We start from the raw sequence: 16,216 nt of genomic DNA, 5'->3' as shown, positions 1-16,216 counted from the left end.
CACGCGGTTCCAGACTGAAGCGCCTAGAAACGCACGGCCACACGGGCCGGCCCTATGTGTAACAGAAGTGGAAAGGATAAAATAAGAAAACAGAAGGAGATGGTACTTTAGTCACTTTCCTGTTCCATAGATCAAATTAATGATAAACGTTGTGATGTGGAATTCGTCAACACAACAAATATACAACACTTGTTTACAACTTACAGCAAAAAATAACAATTACTGGGTCTAGTGTAGCAGGGGATACAACCCGTCGGCTTTGGACAATGCCGTCACAAGTCGCCAGATAGCAGTTTACCATTTTCGCTTTTGCTGTTATGTTTGTTTCGTTTTTTTACTGATTGCTTAATAAAGTGGATCTGTTTATTCTATCTCGTGAGATTTTTTTTTAAAAAAGCCAAAAAACACTTATCAGCCACTGAAGGGAGCTACAACACTAAGAAGAATCGCTTCTTGATTGGCGACTTGTGACGTCAATGTCCAAAGCCGACGGGTTGTATCCCCTGCTACACTAGTCCCCAATTACTTGGATAGATGCTGACCGTTAAGTTTTTTTTATTATTTATAAGTGACTAATTATCTCCATTCAAGAATTGCTCTGTGGTATAGAAGGAGTTGTCATGAAGAAACATCTTTAATCTATATTTTAAAACACTCTCACTATCAGACTTTCGTTTCCATTAGTAGTTTATCGAAGCTTTTATAGCTGCATATTTCACCTAACTCTGTGCCAAAGTTAAATCCCTCAAATGGGTGGTTTTGTACTTGTGAATATCTCTGTTCCTCTCAAACGTAATTGGCTTGTTGATGGCAACTTTCATACGTTAATAAATGTGCTGTGAGGCTGTAGTGAATATTCACAGCTGCTCAAAGAGATTCCTGCAAGATGGGCTATATGTCTGTGAACTACTCATATAGTTCTAATTACTTTCTTCTGCATGATGAATATTTTTTTGTCTTAAGTGTGGAGTTACTCCAGTATATTATCCCATAAGATCTCTGTGAATAAAAATGTGCAAAATACATTAACTTACTGACTTCTTCATCCCTAAAGTTGGCATTTATTCTTATGAACCAAAAGATACGGGAAATAAGAGCTCGTACTGAGGCATTTAGACAGTCGTTTTTACCCCCGCGCAAACCGCGAGTGAAAGGGGGGGGGGGGGGAATATGACTTTGCCGCGAATTGTGCCCTCCGCCACACACCGCTTGGTGGCTAGCGGAGTATGTAAGTAGACGTGGAAATGTTTTAGTAGATGATTTTTCGAATTTCAATTTTCATCAATATTCACACCTAAGAACTTACAATTTTCTACCTTGTTTATTCTGTCTTGTTGATATACTAGATTAAATGGAGATGGGATATTTTGGACAGTCCAAAACTTGATGAACTGCATTTTTTCAAAGCTTACAGGTAACCAATTAGTGTACAACCATCCAGTAACTTTCACAAAAATGTAACTGACCGTATCCTCTGTTGATGCTTCTTTGACTGGTTTCACAACAATCCTGGTATCATCTTTAAACCTGACTAGTTCTGCCGCCTGTTTAATAAAGTGGCAGATCAGTAACTCAAAGCAAGAACAGTAGTGCACCAATGATCAAACTCTGTGGGACTCCCATTGTCATTTCTCTACATCTAGATGATGTGGCATCCTTCTTTGTATTACTTGTTCAGCTTAGGATGACTTTCTGCATTTTGTTTAGCAGTCATCTAATTGCTTAATACCATAACATTTGTCATTTTGTGCTTATTACAGTGGTAATAATTCCCAAATATACAAAGAGCGAGGAGAAAAAGGAGAATTATTTTGTGTATAGCTGAAAGAAAGTGATGGTACTGCTTCTCATTATCTGTGACAAAATTACAGCATCCATGCAGTTATTGTCCTGTTCACAAAGTTTTATAGAAAGTATTAAGTATAATGTAACAGGACTTTTGAACGTATTAAACATCCTTTTCTCTTTTGTTTGCAGTTTCCGCCCAACAGTACCAACGCAAGTATACGCAGGATGGATGACACAAGGATGGGAGTCAGTACACAGACATTGGTGTCTGTGGGAGGGAGCACTTCTTCTGCACCTGCCAAGAAATTACCACAGTATATAGCTGCCATATTTGGTAAAAATAATCAACATTTCTAATTATTTGATTGTATTGAAGCCAGGAGCTACATACTGATTCATAACAGTTCATGTCTGTTAATTCATATCAATTATACACTCCTGGAAATTGAAATAAGAATACCGTGAATTCATTGTCCCAGGAAGGGGAAACTTTATTGACACATTCCTGGGGTCAGATACATCACATGATCACACTGACAGAACCACAGGCACATAGACACAGGCAACAGAGCATGCACAATGTCGGCACTAGTACAGTGTATATCCACCTTTCGCAGCAATGCAGGCTGCTATTCTCCCATGGAGACGATCGTAGAGATGCTGGATGTAGTCCTGTGGAACGGCTTGCCATGCCATTTCCACCTGGCGCCTCAGTTGGACCAGCGTTCGTGCTGGACGTGCAGACCGCGTGAGACGACGCTTCATCCAGTCCCAAACATGCTCAATGGGGGACAGATCCGGAGATCTTGCTGGCCAGGGTAGTTGACTTACACCTTCTAGAGCACGTTGGGTGGCACGGGATACATGCGGACGTGCATTGTCCTGTTGGAACAGCAAGTTCCCTTGCCGGTCTAGGAATGGTAGAACGATGGGTTCGATGACGGTTTGGATGTACCGTGCACTATTCAGTGTCCCCTCGACGATCACCAGTGGTGTACGGCCAGTGTAGGAGATCGCTCCCCACACCATGATGCCGGGTGTTGGCCCTGTGTGCCTCGGTCGTATGCAGTCCTGATTGTGGCGCTCACCTGCACGACACCAAACACGCATACGACCATCATTGGCACCAAGGCAGAAGCGACTCTCATCGCTGAAGACGACACGTCTCCATTCGTCCCTCCATTCACGCCTGTCGCGACGCCACTGGAGGCGGGCTGCACGATGTTGGGGCGTGAGCGGAAGACGGCCTAACGGTGTGCGGGACCGTAGCCCAGCTTCATGGAGACGGTTGCGAATGGTCCTCGCCGATACCCCAGGAGCAACAGTGTCCCTAATTTGCTGGGAAGTGGCGGTGCGGTCCCCTATGGCACTGTGTAGGATCCTATGGTCTTGGCGTGCATCCGTGCGTCGCTGCAGTCCGGTCCCAGGTCGACGGGCACGTGCACCTTCCGCCGACCACTGGCGACAACATCGATGTACTGTGGAGACCTCACGCCCCACGTGTTGAGCAATTCGGCGGTACGTCCACCCGGCCTCCCGCATGCCCACTATACGCCCTCGCTCAAAGTCCGTCAACTGCACATACGGTTCACGTCCACGCTGTCGCGGCATGCTACCAGTGTTAAAGACTGCGATGGAGCTCCGTATGCCACGGCAAACTGGCTGACACTGATGGCGGCGGTGCACAATGCTGCGCAGCTAGCGCCATTCGACGGCCAACACCGCGGTTCCTGGTGTGTCCGCTGTGCCGTGCATGTGATCATTGCTTGTACAGCCCTCTCGCAGTGTCCGGAGCAAGTATGGGGGGTCTGACACACCGGTGTCAATGTGTTCTTTTTTCCATTTCCAGGAGTGTATTTAGAGGAAATAATACAACTGTTAGATATATATTAATCTAAAAAAAAAACATTGCTTCTTGCTGTTTGAGATCATATTCTCTGTGTGAAGTTACTGTTATCAACTATCAAAATATAAAAAAAATATTATAATACTACACTTGATATCATTTCCATCATGATTCATCATGTAATCACATTTTGTTACACCGTTTATTCCAAAGGCAGCAGAAGTAATGAATAAATTTGTAACAGGTTTAACACAAGTAGAAAGGTCTGGATGTTCAGTAAACTAGATAAAGAGGCAGCAGCATCATAGGATTTGAAACCTATAGCTCTGCAGTAGCAGGCAGAGAAACTGTGACTTGAGTTTAGAATAGCTGACTAATCACTGGATAGGTAAGTTTGGTAGCTAGTAAAAGAGTTTGTGATGGAAGGAACCCTATGTATCTGACGTCACTGTTAAGAAAACCTTCTAAACAGACAGTGACTGCTATACAGAGAGTATAAAACAAAGGATACAGCTGTAGATAAAGAAAGAGCCTTGATCTTTTATGCCTCCACAGCTGAATGCTGTAAATGATGATAAAAATCACACTGCTATATTTTGGGTATGTGTACAATGCCACAACAAGTTTGTTAATAAATGAACATATTTAGGTGATTAAAATTTGCTAACAGTCTTCATAAATAACCTGAAATTTTCTGATGGTGATGGTGATTAGACATTCTTGAGCCTTGCTATCAGTAGATTTCTGCCACTTTGTGAGAATTACTAAGATTCTTGCCAATTTTTCAGTGTCATTTGATGATGTTCATTTAACATTAAAATTTCTTGTTGCTTAGTGAAGGTACCTGAAATACAGGCATGGTGACTTTTATGAGACTTGTAGACAACGAGATACTGAATGAAACACATTCAGCTGTCAACTGTCAGTGTGCAAATAAATAACATAACAGGATCGTGACATTAGTCTCAGTGGCATTGAGAAACATTGGTAATTTTTACCACGGCATCAGAATGAGATGGAATCCCCATCATACAGAATCCCCATAGCTCATACAGAATGACTTTCTCCCATACTATCAGGCATAGATCCCAAAAAAACATTTGTCATGCTCCATGAATCTGGCTCAAGGTATATATTATCATAACACAGAAGCATCATAGAAATATAATCTGTATACCTTATTAACAATAAATTAACACTGTACTGATTAATGCTGTTTATGTTTGTGCTATCTCAGTTTAGTTGATTAATGTAGTAAGAAAACTACTAATTAGAGAAAATGTTGCCTCCTCAATTATACTTTTTAGCTACTGTTCATAGCTTAAAATACACTTGCTGCAATGATGTTTTTCAAAGAAAATATTTTTTTCAGTTTATAGATACTGAATACTATTTATGAATGAAAGTAATCAATTTTTGAACGTAAAATGTAATTGGATAAATAAAAAAAAAACCTACTAGCCAAGCAGCAGCAGGAGAACACACATATAAAAGTATTTAAGTCTGTAAGCTTTCAGTCAGTAGCTCCTTCTTCTGGCAAAAGGGTTGAAGGGGAAAGAAGAAGGGTGTAGGAAAAGGGCTTATGAGGTTGAGGAAATGGGGAGAGTCCAGAAAAGTCACCAAAAACTCAGGTCAGGGTAGATTTACCAAACAGTTATAGAAGGAAAGTGATTGTTGTGGACTGCACCAGACAAAATTTGAAAGCCTGAGAGCTTAAAGCTGGAAAATAGGTTAATGTGTAAGACAGAGATTACTTACAAAACATTGTGCAAGATTTAATAATTGTGGACATCTAAGTGCATTTTATGTGTTGGAGATGGGGACTGGAGAAAAAGAAAGATCTATAAAACTAAAAGGGAGTGAAGAAATGAATAGTTACTGTGAACAAATTCTCAGGCAGAAGAAATTAATGGAAATTAAGGCCTAGTGGTTAGCAAGAATTGAGAACACATTGTAGCACCTGTTCCCACCTGCAGCCTGAGAAATAGGTATCTGAGGGAAAAATCGAGATGGCAGGTGTGGTGTGCTCACAACAGTCATGGTGCAGCGTGTGCTCTGCAACAGAATATTGTGTGTTGCTGGTATATACCCTCTGCTTATGCCCAGTCGTCCAACTGATAACATGTTAGAAGTCATGCTGACATAAAAGGTCAAACAGTATTTACATAACAGCTGGTACATGACATGTATTGTTTCACAGGAGACTCTCCCTTTGACAGTATATGTTTTGCCAGTTATGGGTCTGGTATAGGGCAGATCTTACAACAGGGATTTTCACAGAGGTAGGAGCCATGGGATGGGGAAATGGGTGCAGAAGTAGTGTAGGATCTGACGAGGATGTTGTGGAGATTGGGAAGGTGACAAACAGCTATTCTAGAACTCTCTTGACCTATTGTGAATGCAGGACAGCAGCTGGTCAAATATTGGCCAAGGAATCACCAAACAGCCATACATTTTGAGGAGTTATTTTATTTTGACAACCAATTTTAGCATTCAATATGCCATCTTCAGGCCCCATGTGCACTTCATTGACAACAATATTTGCAGTTGTTGACAGGTCTTCAAAGGAAGCACTTGAGTAATGAATTCACAGTACTGAGATACTGATGGCTCCAGTATGCCAATATTAATACAACTGAATGTCTGTACATGAAGTGCATATGGGGCCTGAAGATGGCATATTGAAATGTCAAAACTAGTTGTCAAAATAAAATAACTTCTCAAAACACACAGCTGTTTGGTGATTCCTTGGTAAATATTCTAGGTGTGGTGGGCAAAATTTTGGGCAGAATTGACCTCATTTCAGGTAATGATATTAGGAAGTCAGAGCTCTGTCAAAGTAGCTGGGTAACACATTCAAGACTAGGATAATACGGAGTGACATGTGAGTTTTGTTTATGGTAACTTGTCATACATTTTTATAACAATTACTGCTACTTGCTATATAACTAACAGAAATTTTCAGACACTGAATCTAGATGTTCAGATAATTTGTATGAGGTGGCAGGATGACACACAAATTGTTTCAAATGGGCAGAGATTCACAACTTCTCACTTTGTTAGATGGGGGGGGGGGGGGGGTTGTTGGTATCTAACCACCAAAGTAAATACAGTAAGGATGCAAAGTCTACATGAAAAATATTTGTGTCTTGTATTGACTGTCTACAACACAGTGCAATTGAAACATTTTTATTACCAGCAACAAAACAATTAAATCAGTCAGGTAGATGCAGTACTCTTTTTTTTCTTTTTTTTTCGAAAACCATTTGCCTCTGTACCACAGCAACACTTCCTAAGGAAAGAATGATCAATCATATTTGGTATCAAATGGAATTTGTGACTGGAGTGAATATTTCATTTTAGGAAGGACACAGCATGATGTTGTGGGAGAAGACTCGTATACCATTGTAGAAGTAACATCAAGCATGCCTCAGACAAGTGTTTTGGAACCTTTACTGGTTGTAACATAATTTACTGATGTGGCAGATAATACTGATATTAACCTCAAACTTTTTACAAATGAGGATTTTATCCATAATGAACTACTGCCTGGAAAAAGCTGCACAAATTTTCGGGCAGATAGCCCGAGTTGTTGATTTGTTGGGAATATTCAGAAGTGTAAAGTTCTGTACGCTTCACAAAACTCAGAAATGTGACTAGTATCTGTGAGTCAAAACTGGAATTAGCTGATTTATACCTGTAGGTAAAGCAGGTGGCAGACATTGGTTCATTGATAGGAGCAGACATTGGTTCATTGATAGGATACTGGGAAAATGCAGTTTGTCTACAACAGTTACTGCTTATAAAACATTTGTGTCCTTGAATATTGCTAAAGTGCATGTGATTCATATAAAATATTATTATCTGGTTGGGGGGGGGGGGGGGGGTGGTAATTGAATGATTGAATAATTACAAAGGAGGGCGGCAAAAAGGGTCATATGTTTGGTTCATACATAGGAGAGAATCCTAGAAATTCTGAAAAACCTGAATTGACAGACGCTTCAAGATAGATATGAAGTATTCCACAAGATCCCACCAACAGAATTTGAAGAACTAGTAATAGGAGTCTAGGAATATACTGCATGTGTCTCTGTCACTTTCTTAGAAACCACAAAAACAATATTAGACTAATTCACAGCACTCATAGCCATTTAAACAATTATTCATCCTGCACTTCATGTGCAAATGGAATGTGAAGAAAGTAGGAAGTAACTCTCTATTATAAACTTCACAAGTGGTTTCCAGAGTATGGATTTAGATGTAGATGAGTGGGTAAATGTCCAACTACAGACTGCAACTCAACATAAATATGACATGTTGTGTTGCAGAAAGGCACAAGAGACTGTTACATGTTGAGTTTTTGGCCAAGCCATCAAATGGAAGCAGCAATCTATAGTGGAGTGAGGAAGGGGGGCGATAGTAGGGTATGGTATGAGTAGGAGGGGAGGGGGGGGGGGGGTGAGTGCTGTCTGGCAGAGCATCCAGGGACTGATGGTGGCAGGACAAGGCTGCCAGCTGCAGTGTCAGGAGGCTGTGGTACAGAAGGGGGGGGGGAGGGGGTAATGAAGAAGGAGAACAACAGAAGAAGTGGAAAATACCCATGGGTGTGATGGCAGAGTGTGGCACACAATGAGGGGGGACAAATCAGGAGGATGTGATAGGAGAGGGAGGGCATTAGGTTACTGTAGGTTGAAACTGGGATGATTTTGGGAGCAGAGGATGGGTTGTAAGGATAACGTCTGTATGCACAGTTCAGCAACGCCAATAGTGGGGGGAGATGGCCCAGGTTGTGAAGCAGCCATTGAAATCAGTCATGTTACGTTCAGCTGCATGTTGTGGCCTGGGAGGTCCACTTTGCTTTTGGCCACAGTTTGGCATAGGTGGCCTGATCTCTGATGGGATGGGATAAGCCTGTGACAGGACTAGAATAGCAAATGGTTGGTGGGTGAGTTGGGAAGGTCTTGCCCCTGGTTTTTCCATAGGGATATGATCCAAGTGGTGAGGGGCTGGGATTGGGAGTTTCATGGGGATGGACTGGGATATTGTGGAGGTTGGGTGAGGGATGGAACACCACTGTAGGACAGGTGGAAAGGATCCTGAGCGGGATGGATGTCCCTCATTTTAGCTCATGATGATAGATAATCAAAGCCCTGTCAATGGATGAGATTCAGCTGTTCCAGTCTGAGATGTTATTGAGTGACGAAGAGGGTGCTCATTTGTAGCTGGTTCTTGAAAATGGTGGGAGCATTGGCAGTGTGTGGGGACACGGGACAGGAAATATTTCAGTGAACCTAAAAAAGAGCAGGGGTTTGGGGTTTCCGGAGGCTGGGAAGGATTCCTCTAGATGCTCTATGATCACGTCGGCTCAGGAAGGTTACCTGAGGGTGGCCCTGGCTGTCCTATGGATTTGTTACCCTTTGAAGGAGAGGTAATTTTGTGTTAGGATGAGGTTATTACGGTGTATGAGAAATGAGGTAGTGAGTTTGGAGTGTGAAGGACGTGGAAGAGGTGGTATTCAACTGCTGCAAGACTATGGGCAGAGGGATACTGGTGTATAGGGATGGGCCACAAGCAGCGATGTGTTGGGATCCTCCACCCACCCTCAACAACTAGCAATGAGCGTACACCCGTTTCATGGCCCAGTACCACCTCGGACTGAAACAACTGAAACATATCCTTCACCAGGGGTTTGGTTGTCTATCTTGATGCCCTCAAATGAGGGACACCCTACCAAAGATCCTTCCCAACCCTCTTGCACTGGTGTTGTCACCCGCCCAACCTCCACAATATCCTAGTCCATCCCTATGCCATAGGGTGGTGATATGAATATCACCATGAAAGACCCACGTGTAAGACCTGCCCAATCCACCAACACATCACTCACTATCCTACTCTGTCAGAGACTGTGCCACCTGTGAAAGCAGCTGTGACATGTACCAACTGTGCTGCAATCATTGAATGGCTTTTCATATTGGTATGACTATTCTGAGAACATACATCTGTACAGTGCTTAATGGTGATGAGACATGGACTGCGGGAAAACCAGAACAGAAGAGAATTGAAGCATTTGAGATATGGTGCTACAGACAAATGTTGAAAATTAGTTGAACTGATAAGGAATGAGAAGGTTCTGCACAGAATCAGAGAGGAAAGGAATATGGAGAAAACATAAGGAGAAGGAACAGGATGATAGGACATCTGTGAAGACATGAGGGGAATGGCTTCCATGGTACTAAAGGGAACTGTAGACGGAAAGAACCGTAAAGGAAGACAGAGATATGAATACATCCAGCAAATAATTGAGGAAGTTGGTCGCAAGCACTACTCTGAGATGAAGAGGTTGGCACAGGGGAGGAATTTGTGGCAGCTACATCAAACCAGTCAGAAGACAGATGACAAAAAAAGACTACTAACTGCCCACCAGCATGAATGTCCACTGCCAAACTGTGACCAAGAACAAAGTGGACCACTCTGTGGCACAATGTGCACCTGAACATAACACGATTGATTTCAATAGCTGCTTCACAACCTGAGCCATCTGCCTCCACCACCAGCTTTTCTGAACTGCACAGATGGGAGTTATCTTTACAACACATTCTCTGCTCCTGAAATCGCCCTGGCCTCTGCCTACAGTAACACAGTGTGCCCACACCATCCACTCAACAGTTTGCACCCCCTGTCCTATCACACTCACCAGTCTTTTCCCTTTCTCTGCTCCTCCTCTCCTACTCTGCTGAATGGCCGAATGCTTGCTCCCACCCCCTCCTCTCTCTCTCTCTCTCTCTCTCTCTCTCTCTCTCTCTCTCTCTCTCTCTCTTCCCAGCCTCCTGATGCTGCACCTGAAATCCTTGTCCTGTCCATGAAACCTATCTTGTTTGCTCTTTTATATCTACAGGGTAGTCCATTGATCGTGACGGGACCAAATATCTCACGAAATAAGCGTCAAACGAAAAAACTACAAAGAACGAAACTTGTCTAGCTTGAAGGGGGAAACCAGACGGCACTATGGTTGGCCCACTAGATGATGCTGCCATAGGTCAAACAGATATCAACTGCGTTTTTTTGAATAGGAACCCTCATTTTTTTATTATGTATTTGTGTATTATGTAAAGAAATATGAATGTTTTAATTGGACCATTTTTACGCTTTGTGATAGGTAGCGCTGTAATAGTCACAAACATATGGCTCACAATTTTAGATGAACAGTTGGTAACAGGTAGGTTTTTTAAATTAAAATATACAGAACGAAAGTACGTTTGAACATTTTATTTCGGTTGTTCCAATGTGATACATGTACCTTTTGTGAACTTATCATTTCTGAGAACACATGCTGTTACAGTGTGATTACCTGTAAATACCACATTAATGCAATAAATGCCCAAAATGATGTCCATCAACTTCAATGCATTTGGCAATATGTGTAACGATATTCCTCTCAACAGTGAGTAGTTGGCCTTCCGTAATGTTCGCACATGCATTGACAATGCGCTGACACATGTTGTCAGGCGTTGTCTGTGGATCACGATAGCAAACATCCTTCAACTTTCCCCACAGAAAGAAATCTGGGGATGTCAGATCCGGTGAACGTGCGGGCCATGGTACGGTGCTTTGATGACCAATCCACCTGTCATGAAATATGCTATTCAATACCGCTTCAACCACACGCAAGCTATGTGCCGGACATCCATCATGTTGGAAGTACATCGCCATTCTGTCATACAGTGAAACATCTTGTAGTAACATCGGTAGAACAATACATAGGAAATCAGCATACATTGCATTATTTAGATTGCCATCGATAAAATTGGGGCCAATTATCCTTCCTCCCATAATGCCGCACCATTCATTAACCCGCCAAGGTCACTGATGTTCTACTTGTCACAGCCACCGTGGATTTTCCATTGCTCGATAGTGCATATTATGCCATTTTACCTTACCATTGTTGGTGAATGACACTTCATCGCTAATAGAATGCGTGCAAAAAATCAGTCATCATCCTGTAATTCCTCTTGTGCCCAGTGGCAGAACTGTACACGACATTCAGATTCATCACCATGCATAGAAATATGGTATGGGTGCAGTCAGTGTTGATGTAGCATTCTCAACACCAACGTTTTTGGGATTCCCGATTCTCGCGCAATTTGTGTGCTACTGGTGTGTGGATTAGCCGTGACAGCAGCTAAAACACCTACTTGAGCATCATCATTTGTTGCAGGTCTTGGTTGATGTTTCACATGTGGCTGAACATTTCCTGTTTCCTTAAATAATGTAACTATCTGGCGAATGGTCCAGACGCTTGGTTGATGTCATCCAGGATACTGAGCAGCATACCTAGCACACGCCCGTTGGGCATTTTGATCACAATAGCCATACATCAACACGATATCAACCTTTTCCATAATTGGTAAACAGTCTATTTTAAAACAGGTGATGTATCACAAAGCAAATACCGTCTGCATTGGCGGAATGTTGCATGATACCACGTACTTATACATTTGTGACTATTACAGCGCCATCTATCACAATGCAAAAAAAGTGGTCCAACTAAAACATTCATATTTCTTTACGTACTAAACGAATATCTAATAAAAAAATGGGTGTTCCTATTTAAAAAACATAGTTGATATCTGTTTGACCTATGGCAGCGCCATCTATCGGGCCAACCATAGCGCCATCTGGTTTCCCCCTTCAGGCCAGACGAGTTTTGTTCTTTGTAGTTTTTTCGTTTGATGCTTATTTCATGAGGTATCTGGCCCAGTCACTATCAATGGACCACCCTGTATAATGGAACACCAGTAAATGTACAGTATTTTGCATCAAATTCAGATTCAACAGAGTAATGAATACATGAATGTGCTCACCTATCCTGCACGCTTTTCGCTTTGACAGACACTATTTTTTAAATTTTATCTTTATCAAGTTGTGCAGATAAACAGTTTGCATGGGGTTTGTGAGTAAGAGAACATAACCAATTACACCCAAGTGACAATAAGTTTTTTTTATGTTTCAGTGACTCTTGGAGCAATGGCAGCTGGTACTACCCTTGCCTGGACCAGCCCAGCCAATGCAGAACTTGACTGTGCTACAAATAGTGGACATTGTTACACTGCTAATGAACTTTCATGGATTGGTGCTTGTATGCCACTTGGAGCTTTTGCAATGGTCTTACCAATTGGTTACCTCCTCGATCTGGTGGGAAGAAAACTTACTATGCTTTGTCTTGTTCCTCCATTTGTTGCTGGATGGGCATGCATTGTGTGGGGAGATACAGTAAGTGTTTCTGCATTTTTTTTTTTCATTTGTTCATTCATTCACCGTCTCACCCCCCCACCCCACCCCCACCTCTCCCCAACCCACCCACCCACCCACTCACACATCATGTTCCATAGATTCCATCCAGGAGGCAAACCTTTGAGGATGTGGAATGAGTCAAGGTATACACTAACATGAGACAAACACATCATAGAAACTGAAGCTGTATACTGTAGGTCTGTTAACAATAAACTTTCACTATACTGCTCAGTGGAGATTACAGTTACGCCAACTGAAGCTGTTGCATTGAGTAAAACTCTGCCTTCCCCATTTTGTTATATAATGACATTCATTACTTGACATTAAGGTTGGCTTTAGAACAAAAAGGGGTGTACAATGCCACAACTAAATTGTCTGATCACTTACCCACTGGTGTAAAATGTCAGACAGCAGAGTAAAGTTTGAAAACAAATTGAAAAAGTTTCTCCTTCACAACCCTTTCTATTCCAAAGAAGAATTTCTATTATTGGAATATGTGAAAGATGATGAGTTGGAATTACTAACTCACATTTGCATATTTAAAAAATAAAAAGTTATTTTCAGACTGTAGCCATATTTACAAATTAATTTGTAATGTGAATGTAAAATGACATCTATAATCAGTTACTTTCACATTCCATGGATCACTTGCATGAGCATACATTAGTGGTCAAATATGGTACAACAGATTACCGAGCTCTATAAGGTGCCACAAAGGGAGCTTATTCAAAGTGAAACTGAAATATTTCTTGATTGACAAGTGTTCAAATTCTTTAAGTGAATATTAATATTAAACTAAAATAAATTATTGTATACAATGGTACATTTGTATCATGTATATGTAATCACATATGTATATATGACTGTACTAAACTTGAAAAAAAAATGCTATGACATTTGCAAAAGACACCAGTTGGTGTCTCCATGCAAAAAAAAAAAAAAAAAAAAAAAAAAAAAAAAAAAAAAAAAAGTTACAATATACAATGACTCATTCCACATCATTACAATGTATCATGCTATCATGCAAGTGATCCATGGAATGTGAAAAAAACTAATTATAGATGTTATTTATCTGCTATTATTAGCTAAATATTTACTTGATTACAGTGATATTTTTCAGAGAAAATTTTGTAACAAATGTAAATTTTGAGTCCTGTTTATTAAATTATTACTTGTCATACAGCATTATAACAAACACACCACATACCATGTAACTAATAGAAATTTTCACTCTGCATTTAGATGTTAAGGTAATTTGTAGAAAGAGTTACTAACTTGGAAATTTTTTTTAATTTTATTTTGAATTGTTAGGATTTCCCAATTTCTTGTTTTATGGTAGCTGGGATGTATGCCCTTGAGTTTGTTGAGCATCTCCATAATGCTCTTATGCCAACTAAACAATCTTGTGATTAAATATTCCACTCTTCCTTGAATCTTGTCTACTTTTTCTATTAACTGAACCTGGTAAGGGTTCCAGACTAATGAGCAGTGCTCAAGAATTATTCAAACAAGTGTTTTATTGTGAACGCTACACAATATTTCGACTAGACAACTGCTCATCATCCTCAGGTGCTTACTGATGTGTTGCTGCAATGGCTCACCAATATATACACTGGCTCGCAAGAAAAGCACAGGAACCAAGGATTGAGTCTCTCATTCGTGGTGCGGGAAAGGCACGGCCGCAAATAGCAGCCCAGAGAGCATGTGGGCAGAGTGTTGGCACCCAATTTAAGTGTGCGGACTGTTTCTCTGTATGTGTTGACTCAGTTTTGTTCATCTGCAGCTGACAATGCCTTAGTACAGCCAGTACTGGTTCCTATGCCGTGGGAAACTCAGAAGATTTTATACAATGACTGAAGACTTTGCGCCTTGAACCAGCTGAGATATTAGTGAGTTTTGATGTGGTCTCTTTGTTCACATGAGTACCTTTGGTGGACTCATTACAACTTATAGGAACTAAGTTGGAGGAGGACATCATACTTCTAATCAAACATTTGCTTATTTTGGCATACCTTTTATTTAAAGAAAACTGTTTTTACCAGACTGACAGTGTTGCTATGGGTAGCCCTTTGTCTCCCATTGTAGCTAATCTTTTTATGGGAGACTTCAAGGAAAAAGTACTTCATTCAGTGGTGTTGAAACCTAAATATTATGGAGATAAGTGGACAACACTTTTGTAGTTTGGTCACACAGAGCACCAAAGCTTGCTGCATTTCTGGAACACCTTGACACCCTCCATCCCAGCATTTGCTTCATCATGGAAGTGGAGAAAAATGGAGACCTCCAGTTTCTTGATGTCTTGGTCCACAAAAAAGATGATGATTCCTTGGGTTGCAGTGTGTTTCACAAACTGACTCACACTGACCCATATCTATGAGCTTCAAGCTGCCATCACCCATCTCAATGCAGAGCCGCGTTGTGGACTCTCGTTCATAGGGCCAGAATTATCTCTGATGCAGGGAGTTTATCAGCAGGGCTTAGCCCTCTTCGCATCTGCAGCTCGTGGCCTAGTGGCTAGCATTGCTGTCTCTGGACCACGTGGTCCCGGGTTCAATTACTGGCCGGATTGGTGATTTTCTCTTCCCAGGAACTGGGTGTTTGTGTTGTCCTCATCATTTCATCTTTCTCATCATCATTCATGATAGTGGCTAGATTGAACTATTTAAAAAAACTGGACTGTGACAAAATTGGGACTTTGTATGGGTGTATGGGTGTATCCCATGCCACGCAGTTGAGAGCCCCACAAACCAATCATCACCACCATTAGCCCTCTTCACACTCTGTTTGTACAAAATGGGTACACTGATAAACAGACCTGTAAATCACATAAATCTACACCCTCTAAACCTCAAGAACAGCCAGAAGAAACAGAGAACTCCACGAGGATGGTTTTTCTAGTGTATGTTGGTGGCATGTCCTTTAAGATTGGCAGGCTCTTCAAAAAACATCAAATAAAATGTCTTCCACTCTCCAGCACGAGTGCAGACTATATTGGGTTCTGTTAGAGAGAGCCTAGGTCTAACAGGACCAGGGATATATATATAAAATCCCATGCCAGCATGGGAAATCATACACTGGCAAGATGCGTCGCACTATTAAGGATAAATGTGCTGAATATAGGCATCAGACCAAACTGGGCCAGCCAGAAAAGTCTTCTGTGGCTGAACACTGTCTTGACATGGGACACAGCATGAACTGTGGAGAGACAAAGATCCTTTCATTTGCTTCCACATTCCAGGGCACCATCATTAAAGAAGCACTCAAAATTTATGTAAGTAATGACCTGATCAA

General features: G+C 41.4%; 1 protein-coding gene across 1 annotated transcript in view; it reads left to right on the top strand.

The window, feature by feature from the left end:
• The window catches only part of LOC124789521 (facilitated trehalose transporter Tret1), a 200,833-nt gene that overhangs the window by 163,247 nt on the left and 21,370 nt on the right, over window positions 1–16,216 (top strand). Inside the window, exons 3-4 of the mRNA XM_047256910.1 lie at window positions 1,978–2,122; window positions 12,645–12,904. Of these exons, the coding sequence (XP_047112866.1) occupies window positions 2,014–2,122; window positions 12,645–12,904 (369 nt within the window). The 5' untranslated portion in view covers window positions 1,978–2,013. The remainder of the gene's footprint in view (window positions 1–1,977; window positions 2,123–12,644; window positions 12,905–16,216) is intronic.

This window comes from Schistocerca piceifrons, chromosome 3 (assembly GCF_021461385.2).
Source record: "Schistocerca piceifrons isolate TAMUIC-IGC-003096 chromosome 3, iqSchPice1.1, whole genome shotgun sequence".
NCBI lineage: Eukaryota > Metazoa > Arthropoda > Insecta > Orthoptera > Acrididae > Schistocerca > Schistocerca piceifrons.
Note: the sequence above shows the minus strand (reverse complement) of the source record. Positions and strands in the feature narration are given on the sequence as shown.